Source organism: Malurus melanocephalus, unplaced genomic scaffold, assembly GCF_030028575.1.
Source record: "Malurus melanocephalus ecotype Western Australia unplaced genomic scaffold, MMel_1.1 scaffold_1453, whole genome shotgun sequence".
NCBI classification, from domain to species: Eukaryota; Metazoa; Chordata; class Aves; order Passeriformes; family Maluridae; genus Malurus; species Malurus melanocephalus.
The window spans coordinates 1-10673 of record NW_026624685.1 but is presented as its reverse complement, the minus strand read 5'-3'; the positions used below and the strand labels follow the sequence as shown (position 1 = coordinate 10673).

General features: G+C 37.2%; 1 protein-coding gene across 1 annotated transcript in view; it reads right to left on the bottom strand.

Moving 5' to 3' along the window:
* Window positions 1-7619, bottom strand: part of CDKL5 (cyclin dependent kinase like 5) — a gene marked incomplete at its 5' end in the record, with an annotated part of 29896 nt that extends 22277 nt beyond the window's left edge. Inside the window, 4 exons of the mRNA XM_057387951.1 lie at window positions 1173-1232; window positions 2366-2486; window positions 5430-5566; window positions 7574-7619. Coding sequence (XP_057243934.1) covers window positions 1173-1232; window positions 2366-2486; window positions 5430-5566; window positions 7574-7619 — 364 coding nt within the window. The remainder of the gene's footprint in view (window positions 1-1172; window positions 1233-2365; window positions 2487-5429; window positions 5567-7573) is intronic.
* Window positions 7620-10673: the final 3054 nt, after the last annotated feature.

Sequence of the window (10673 nt, the reverse complement as noted above, 5' to 3'; positions counted from 1 at the left end):
TAGGGTCAGGGAGCACAGCCACAGCGGTGCACACGGGAGGCTGTAGATACCCAAAAAGGCAAAGGCACCCCAAAACAGGACCCTGGTGCTGTGTCCCAACTGTGCTGTTCCTTCCACTGCAGAATAAACAGCCCCGAACTCAAAGAACTTACATGGACCAAATCTTCTMAGGTTTCTCCCAGAATGGTTTTTGTTTCCGAATGTTTAAGCAAAAATGCCTTTAGGATTAAAAGAAATAAGCAGCACTGCAAATGGCAAACACCTTTTTTGTGCTCCTTAAAAACATTTTTGATTTATTTTGTTAGAAGTTCTTCTTTTCATTCAAAATTGCAGAGGTTTGAAATGACAGCTTCCAAACTGTTCTTAGTGAAAAGTGCCCTTGGGGCAGCACTATGGGATTGGCTTTATTTACCAAGTCAAACAGGAAGCTTTTCAGAGGGAACAATATTTCATTGTGTTTATGTAGCATTTAGAATAAAAATGCAGATTGCTGGAGCAATCCACCCTGCTGTCTGCTGGGATTACTCACATGGGCAGAGCTCTCCTTGGACGTGTGATGATTCCTCAAAGCCCTAAAGCTGACCCTAAACAGGCACTGGAAATCAGGAACATCAGAGTTAGCAGGACATGGGCAGCTCTCTGAGCTCCAGCCTTCAGGCATTCATCTGATGTGGGCATAGGATTCCTTAATTGAGCTAACAAAAAAAAATGCTAACCTATAACTACACACCCAACATTCCACAAAAGCCAATGGTTCATAAATATATAAAACGTGTAAGTTTACTGTGCCTTTACTAAGCAAGGAAGATTTTAATTTTCCTTTAATCCAAAGGCCAGATAAATCTCCATTGTTGCCATTCAGCCTCCTCTTAATCTGTGCTGTCTCAGCTGAGTGTCACAGCTCTGGAAACAGAACCCTTGTCTAACACAGGAGGAGAGAAATGCAGAGTTTCTRYTRACRTGTYAATACARMTATKTCACAGGGTCAGCAAATTAAGRGCAGAGATCTCTCAGATTAAGATASGAGCCCCAAAGCTGAGGCAGYAATCAATTCTGACTGCTGAGAGRCTTTCAAGCAGCACACACTGCAGAACTCTCACAAAAGAAGGCAAAACTCCACTGCAGGATTTTCATTACAAAGGTAAGCAAGCAAAGGTATCTCCCAAACTTACCAAAGTCACACAACTTCAGAACATCATTGTGGCTTATTAAGAGATTCTCTGGCTTGATATCTGAAGTATCAGAGTGGAAAAAAAAAAAAAAAAGCGTTAAGTTCTCTTTAATTTTGGACTTCTGTCAACAAACATTATTTCATTATAACTTATTTAGAGATATTCATGCAATCATAAATGAACCATTACAAGAGCAACTGCTGAAACAGCTTCCAGCAACTCCATTTGTGAACAGGCAGAATTCATTTTCTGCCTTTTGAAGTCTTTTAAAGTGTTTCCCAACAAAATATGGAAAGATAAAATGTGCTTACAGACATTCCTGGGCAGAAAACCAATATCCATATTTCAAATTGAAAAATAAAATAATTGATACTCAATTACCCAGTTAACTAATAAAATATTAAGTATGCTGTGCTCAACATCTTCAGTTATAATGACCATCTTGATCACCTCTTGTAATTTGTTTAGGAAAAATGTTTTGTTTATAGTTTTAAGCCCTTTTCTCATTCCTATATTATACACATATAACATTTTTCCAACTGCCTTTTGAAAATATTTTCAGAATCTTGCTGGTCTTAATTATAAAAAGCATACTATATGAGAAACCTATCTTACAGGAAACATTAATTAGAAATGTAAAACCACAAAGCAAAATTCAGTTTTATTAAATGAGGATAAAATACATAAAACTAGATAAAGTCACACATCAAGATATGTACTCTAAGTGCCTGAAGCTCAGGGAGAAAACAAAAATACAGAGCTGAAAATCAGGAGAGCTGGGAGGAACTGCCTTCAAAAGTAAAACATGGGGGACCAAGTTTTAAGTTTCAAGTTATTTTTCTTCCAGTATTCCATTATTAGATTCAAAAGTGAAATGACTGGGCACAAAGAAATCTTTAAAAAAATTATTTTTCTTAGACAATGGCTGCTACTGCAGTTTCAGTTTGCTGTGCTTATGCTACAATCTCAATATCATTTCCCAAAGACAGTGGACAGCAAACTTTATATTTAGATGAATTTTGTTTTTAAATGCTCTGAAGTCATGCAGCAGAGTTAAGACCCAGCCAAATTTACATTTTTTTTCTGTTGATATAAAGCAATTGCTTACATTGATGTAAAATGCAAATGACCTCAAGCTGTACCATGTTTCCCCTTAGAAAATGGATTATTCCACATGGAGAACACACACTCACCTCTATGGACAATGTCATTCTTATGGCACCAATGAATTGCTTTAATCAGCTGGTAGATGTAGCTTTTCACTTTCTCTGGTGGAACTCCATTTGGCATCTCTTCTAGCAATTCAAGCATATTCTAAATGTTTGAAAGACAGATTATTTAAAAGAGCTGTACCCTGGCTGCTGGAAGAGAAGATGTTTTCAGCCTTCTGAAGAACACGTTTGGGCCACAGAGCCCAGCTATGAAAAACCAGTGGTTTCACATTCTGCAGTGAACTTTATTCACAAACATTCTCCTGTTTTCATTCCAGAGAAAACACGTGTGAGGAACACAACAATCATAACAGGTGAACCACAAAAATACCACAAGCCCTTAAAAGACACTTTTCCTAAGACACCTAAAAAGACATTTAGTCCTACAACGTTGCTGAAACAGAAACAACAGGTCAGTGTGGCCTGAATGGTTCAGCCAATCAAAGTATTTTGTAAATATTCAACAATGCTTTAAGATACTTCTTTCTTCATTAAGTTACTTCTGCCACTGTGAGACTGCAGGGGATGGTGAATCAGAAACTCTATCTGTATAGGAAGGGTATTAAAAACCACAAGCTTCTTAGTGCAAATGAAATAACAGATATAAAAATATAAAAATACCTCCCAGGGGCATAAACAGAGTACCCAGGGAGTATCCTATAGCTATAGATCAGCTGTGGTGATCTTTGGCACTCTGCAACCATGGCCAGATCAACTGGTTTATCCATATAAATAGGGAAAAAAATCCTTACTGGTCATACTAGGAAATTTCCTCCTTGAGAAAAGAATGCTTAGATTCCCATTGTGTTAGCAACTGTCTCTAATTTTGCACAATTAGAAGTACAATGAAGTTTATATGCTCATTTATATTCTCATTTCTGAATTAATAATGGGAAGCAGCAACCCACAAAGAGAAAAGTCTCATTTACTGAGCACTGAAATAGAAATATTTTGGCTATATTGCCTTACACAACTCATTTCATTATGGATTTGAGCATTTGTAGATTTTTCATTTCAAGTAAATTTAGCTTGTCTTTGACAAACATTTCCTTTAGCTGTATAGTAATATTTTTGAGGTTTCTTTTAAAAGATGTTTTAATGAAAAGGAATATATAGAACAGTAGAGATTTCGGTGATATTTGAGAACATTTCTAAGTTTTGCAGTCTGAAAATAAATACTGGAAATTATGCTCTTGAGTGTAMGTTTCCTTAGACACACATCAGATCTGAGGAATGGAATTTTCTTTTAAGAAATCACATTGATTTTAGTTAGATTCTTGTCCACACAGAAGGTTGTGGATCTGGATAAGTAAGTCAAGAAGTTGTGTCACAAATACAAAACAAAAGAATAGCATCAACACAGAAAGACACAAGCCTGTATGAAGACATGAGCTAAGGGGATGATGGATAAAGAAGAGTAGAGTAAATGGGAATTGAAGTAATCTGGATTTCAGTATTGCAGTTAAGATTCTCCAAAGGACACAAAGTGCTCATCACCAGTCAAACAAAAAATGATCCTGCAACAGCCCCATTTTATTGAATTCCTTCCACTCTCATCCAAAGAACACGAAACATCCTGGTCTGCAAACAAACCACAGTGGATACTACTCTGACATATCTGAAAATAAGAACTGTTCATGGACTGCCAAGTTTAACTGAAAAGAAATGTGAACATTAATATAGAAATTACACCATGCACAAGCAATAGGTGATGCCTACCTTTGTCATAAAATTCTTTTGTTCTGATGCAAATAATGTTGGACATTGCAGCCTGGAGTTTTCCCCGATATGAAGCAGTTTTTAAATACATACTCCTTACCAGATCAATTATTTAATGATTTAATTACTCTTTTGTTTATGCTGCTCTTTCAAATCCCCTCTGCAGATAGCTTAGCCAAGTCAAGTATAACAGAAAATGTAAGGTTTGTTCTAAGTTGTTGATGAAAGACATTCCACGTGTCTGGAGCAATTACAGGAACAGGGGTGAGACAAGTCAGGCTCTGAATGTTGGATCTCAGTAAGATCAGCACATCTGCTGGTGAAAATGGAATCTGATTTCTGCCAAATTGTGGGCTAATAGAGGTCACCTCACATTCTGCACTAAAGTTGTATGACAAACAAAGTCATCAGCTGAGTGAAAGGAGACACAGCTTTTAGGTGAGAAATTCCAGATGAGAGAAGATTGAGTGCAGATGATGGCACTGAGCTGGACTGCAACATCACACTGGCAGGACATTAATGAGAATTTCAGTCAGGGGAACAGAATCTCCTGAAAGGCTATGGACATTATTTAACTTGCATTTTCTTTCACTCTGTGGATCTGAATACCATCGAATTGTTTACATGAAGAAATGCTAAATGAATTCAGAAGAAAGGTCTACCTTCATCAGGAAGGTTGCAAAAATGACAAGAGACCAATGTGCTGTAGGTTGTTCCTCCCTGGAAGAAATAGGCCTTTCTCCTTGGCAGCAATAGGCCAATCTCAGGAAATTTTGGAATAGTTTCAAAATGAGGTCAGGACTGGAGTTAATGACACTGGTCCATGCCAAATCCCTCTAAGCAACTATTGATAGTGTTACAGAAATACACAAACAAATCCTATTTTTAACAGGGAAGGGTGGAGAAAGTTGAAAGAGATTCCAAGGTCAAAAGTCTATGATCTTGTTTTGAAAGACTGGGTAAGACTCATTACACAACAGAACACAGGACAGTTATCCAGCTTTACAATTCAATTGGATTAAAGAGTTCAGAAGAAAATTTTTCCTCAAATCAGATGTGTGCCAGTCTGCATAATTTACACATGTTGGCATTCATGTATGGAAGATTTTTTAAAAAAATATCAACACATGAGGTGAAAACAACAGTAATCAGTGTTGCTGTCTCACAATTAGTTGTGTCTAATTACAACTCATACTGTACTAAAGTTTCTGCTGCTTCTGTTTACAGACTAGGGTAGCTTAATTTTTAAAAATAAAAGCAATTTTAGAGACATTTTTAAGTAAGCTGATGATTTAGCTGTGGTGAAGATACTAAAAAAACAACTCACTTTTTCCACATATTCAAACACTAAGTATAATTTTCCTCTTCTTCTGAAGGCTTCCTTCAGCTCCACAATGTTCTCCTGTTTCAGAGTGCGAAGCATTTTAAGCTCTCGTAAAGTGGTTTCTTTGACTTCTTCATTTTCTAGGGTGAAAAGTAAAAGTGACAGAATAAGCTGATTAAAAAATAAAACAAACCCTCTAAATAACAAGTGTTACAGAGTTTATTCTGATTCAATTCCCTGGTTTTAGACATTACAGATAAAAAGTTTATTTTCCAGCTGGACTCTGCTGTCTGCATGGGGAACAGAGGGAAAGGATCTGTGCTTTTTGTGCCCCCCTCAAAGACTTCCATCACTGTCTGCTCCATTTTCTGTGGCAGATCATTTGCAGTTCTACCTTTTTTAATTATGAAGGGAACTAACATGCTGCAAAATAATAATCATAGATGTGCATATGCTCCACCCCACAAATCCACATCACACACATGAAGCACTGTGGAGATCAGTCTGACCTCAGCACAAAAACTGGAATGCAAAGCTCATCTTTGAACAGTGCAAAACAAATACATTTGATTCCAAAGAACTGTATTCCCCAAAAGCCATGAGAAATTTTAACGTTGCAGTACAGATCTGTGAGTCCTGTGTGTTCCCCATTTGGCTTCCAGAGGAAATTCAGCAATGCCAGAGCAGTGCAGCAGCCACAGCAGAGCAAGTATTGATCAAACCAAGTCTTGAATCTCATTCAGAGTCAAGAAATTTAACTGTTTGTCAATTCAGTTTAATTTTAGTGGTTTGACAATTCAGTTGTCTGGAAGGTGTTGAAGAAAGGAGCAGTGCTTCACTAAAGCCTCATACACCAATTATCATTCAGGGACACTGAACTAACGGGGCTCTAAAGGATACCAACAATTATATGCAAAGAAATCCTTACTAGAAAAGTTTTATTTTTCACTTTGTAAAATGACATTACATTAATTCAATACATTTGCTCATGCACATAAGAAACAGTGTACTTAATCTCTTACAACTGTTATCCACAATAAATGGGAAATGCTTGCATAAATTCAAAGCTAAATTGCATTTGCAGGTCATGTAGCACAAAGACAGTTAGAGACAGAGGAAACAAGGAAGAGAAATTGTTTTTGCAAGGCAAAAAGCAAAAAAAAAAGTGCAGGGGAGAGTGAATAACACTGGTCATGCAAACACATTGATCATAATCAGAAGAGAGAGGGGAAAAATAAAAAATTGAAGTGCAGCAGGAGGGAATAGGAAAACAAAATACTATAATCACAAATGTTTTGATTAAAAAATATATAATTTAGAGCAATCTAAATCTTTTCATTTTAAAACTGAGTGCTTGATGTTGGCTTGCATCAGCCTGATTGCATAATCTCATCTACAACGAGACAGTGACTTTCCAGCACATTCACTATTCATATGTCAAACAACAGCAAAAATTCAGTCAAACAAAAATGTCAATAGAAACAATTACAGTATATTCCAATTTCTAATGAACTGCCATATTAACAAGACAGATGTGAAATGGGCTGAATCAAACCCATCAAAAGAACTTCTGTCAAATTTCCAAAAACTCGTAAACAACAAGCTCCAAATGTGAAAAGCAGTCATCAGTCCTGTAAACTGCTCTTGTGCAATCCCGTGGAAATCCAGACCTAATGGCAATGTTGCATTTTTTGTTTTCATTTTTTTGGTAGACAAGTTAATACAATGATCCTGTTTATGACTTAAATACCCAGATTTACTGCCAAGGATCTGAGCTGAAGAGCCACAGCAATTCCAAAATGTGATTCTGAGATACTCCCATGACCTCAAGATGGTCACTGCAATTAAACTATCTGCTACATCTTCACAGGGATTTAAAACTAATTTCTGAATAGCAGAGCTAAAACACTTATCAAATAAACTCTTCAAATCCCTGGGAAATGATGTGTACAGCAGAGTTTGAATTGTGCAAAACGACACAAATCAGACTTTGCTGTGTCTGAGTGACTCTGAAAATCACAGCTCTTGTAATCAACACCTTCATGGCCACCAGCAAAAAAGAAACTTTGCTAAAATAGAGGGACTGAGATATTACCAATGTAGTTACTGACATGAAAGATCAGTTCATATGCAGCAGAAAAGGTTACCTTCACTGTCTTTGAATTTCTTGATAGCCACAATTTCATGTGTTTCCTGTAAAATAAAAGAAATGAAAATGAGCAAAAATTTGCTGTGCATTTTATCTTGCTCTTTTTTTTTTCCACCTGAGCATTACAGGAAATAAAAAATAAGAATCCAAAAGGAATTTCACAATGCAAAAAAAAAAACCTGAAAATCTGGTAAACACCTCAGTGATCAGGCCAAGTGCAATACAAATCCACACGCAGCAGATATGTCAAAATTAGGTACCCCAGTAAAAGAGCAACAGAGTTAAATGCCAAAAGTTCATATTTAAACACCTTGTAATATAAAACAATACATTTTTCAGAAGAGGTTTTTCCTGTGACTCTTGTTTCTTATTTATTCTGAAGTTAAAACAATCTTTTATCTGACAATGGTATCAATATGGGTGCTTATTGTTATAAAATCTTTTATCTGACAATGGTATCAATATGGGTGCTTATTGTTATAAAATAAAACGAAAATCCTGTGCAGTATCTGCTTAAGGCTTGTGTGAGATCTGGGATTTGGCTGCCAAAAGCTTTTGGGCTATGAAGTTCAAATTTCCAGAAAGAACACTCAATTAGGAAAGCAGATTCTCTGTGCCTCCTTTTCAAAGTTTGTCACCTTAAGGAAACCCTACCCAACATGGGAGTCAGTGATTGCATTTGGCAGTGTTCAATCCTGTTCCTGCACAGTCAGAAGGGACAATTTCCTAATGTCCCCCTTCCTTTGCCTCCCCCAGCACTGTCCACTCACCAAAGCTGTCACACAGGTCACATTTTCTCTCCAGTTTCTCTCTTGTTGTGTGAGCAGGAATGCATTGGGCAGGAATGCATTTGGCAGGAGTGCATTTGGCAGGAATGCATTGGGCAGGCATGCATTTGGCAGGAATGCATTGGGCAGGAATGTATTGGGCAGGAATGTATTGGGCAGGAGTGCATTGGGCAGGAGTGCATTGGGCAGGAGTGCATTGGGCAGGAATGCATTGGGCAGGAATGCATTCAGCACATGGACCAGACCAAACCCACAAACACAGCCCAGCTCAGGTCTGTTCACACAGTGATGCAGAACTGAACCCCAGCACCCAGTAAAGGCACCCAGTAAATCCCAGTAAGGGCTGTGAGCAGACAGTACCTGGGTATTTATGAGCTACATCCACCTTACACCTTCACCAAACACTGGAGTTTAAAAACCCCACAATATACCACTGATGAGCGCACAGAAAGGCTGGATGGGAGAACAGCAATAAAGAGTGAACCCCTGCTGGAACACCTGAATCATTATGACATGTGCAAAACAAATTACTGAGAAACACAAACACTCTATTTTTCATTTCAAATCATTGCTACACATAAACTGGTAAAATACCTGATAACATTTAAAGAATAAAATGTTTAAAATAAATCAAACAAACTATTTTTCAATTGTATTTTTACTACTTAGTAGTATCATTATTATCTCTAATAATGATAGTAATACGAGGACTATGAAGGAACATTAAGAGGGTGAGTAAATTTAGTTTATTTGACTTTGGTATCTACTGGTAGGTGCTCTGGCTAATTAGGCCTCTGAAAGATTTTTCAGAAAACAAACATTGCAAACATTGTAATTGCCCTTGAAAGCCACTGCTGACCAAAATGTGCCTACATTTAGAGAGAAGCATACACCACTTTGAAGATAAACCTAATTTATCCATTAGGATTACATGGCTATTTCACATCAAGTAAAAGAAAAATTTGTAGATACCATAAAAAGGCTGTGTTTTTATTCTCTAAGTACACTGAAAGAAATACAGGAGTTGAAGAATGTATCCTCACACAGACAGCAATTCTGATTAACTCAAGGAAACCAGCCCATGTGGCTCCTCTGCCATAGCCTGATGCTTACACTGAATGGGATTGTTTTGGAAATTAAGTTTTAAAAGCTCTTGGGTCAAGGTCTTTCAAAGACTTGGGTAAGATATGCTATCAAACATCCTGGAGGATTCTAGGAATAACAACACACTTCAGGATGACAAAGCTAAAAAAATTATAAAAAAAAAAAAGCAAGAAATTTTCATTTTAAAAGCTTTGTCACTTCTGTTATTTCATTAAATGAATGAAATGATCATTAATGGTGTCATAATCAAGCAATTAGCAATTTATCCATGACACTTTCCCTATCTTCCAAAATGACCCAACAATTAATATGTAAATAACCTGCAGTGAAACAACAGTTGAGAGCAGACAATTGGTGCTTTAAGAGCTGCCCTTGAGGAGTTACATCATGGTCCATCCCAGGGAAGAACGTTCTGGTCCAGGTTTCTGGGAGAACCCATCATCTGTAAATGAAATTCTCTAGGAATGTGCTCCTGATGAAGCAGTCGAGCCCAGGTTAAAATGGATAAAGGACACTGAAGGGATATGTACAGGTTTTTAAATATATTACACCTGCTTGTCAAAAGGTCTGGAACTGCCCTATGATGCACAACACCTCCAAAAGAGGGGGCTCCATCTGACAGAGGAGAAATTGAAGCCAAGAGCACATTTCTCAATTCCTGCTCACCTGCTCTAAACCAACTAAATAGTTTATATGAAGCAATGTAAAAAATAGGAGCCCCTCATGATACTGAACTGATTTCAAAAGAAACAACCCATCTGAAACGCCCTGTTCCTCCATTTCCATTATTCCTACTAATTATGACCTACACCAATTTTTTTTTTTTTTTGCGTTTCAAGGGTTTTTTTTCTTTCAAGATAGTACTATGAAACAGAACAGTACAGAAAACAATGTTCAGCCTGATTGTGGACACCTCAGACAACAGCTCAGTATCCAACATCTAGAATGGAAAATTGTCACTGACAATTCAATGTATCAGCTGGGTGGGTGAGCTGGTACTGGTTCATTCAATGTTTGACTCCAATGGATGGCAAAGAAAGAAAAAACTCACATAATCCTTTCAGATCTCTACTATTTACTACTACCAGCTTGTATCACAAAGTAGGAAAATCTGAGTTCTCTTAGCTGTAATTCTGCTTCATTCAGCTACCTTTATTATGGAGCATCTCATTATAATGTTGTAATAAAAGAATCTGGCCTCAGTAT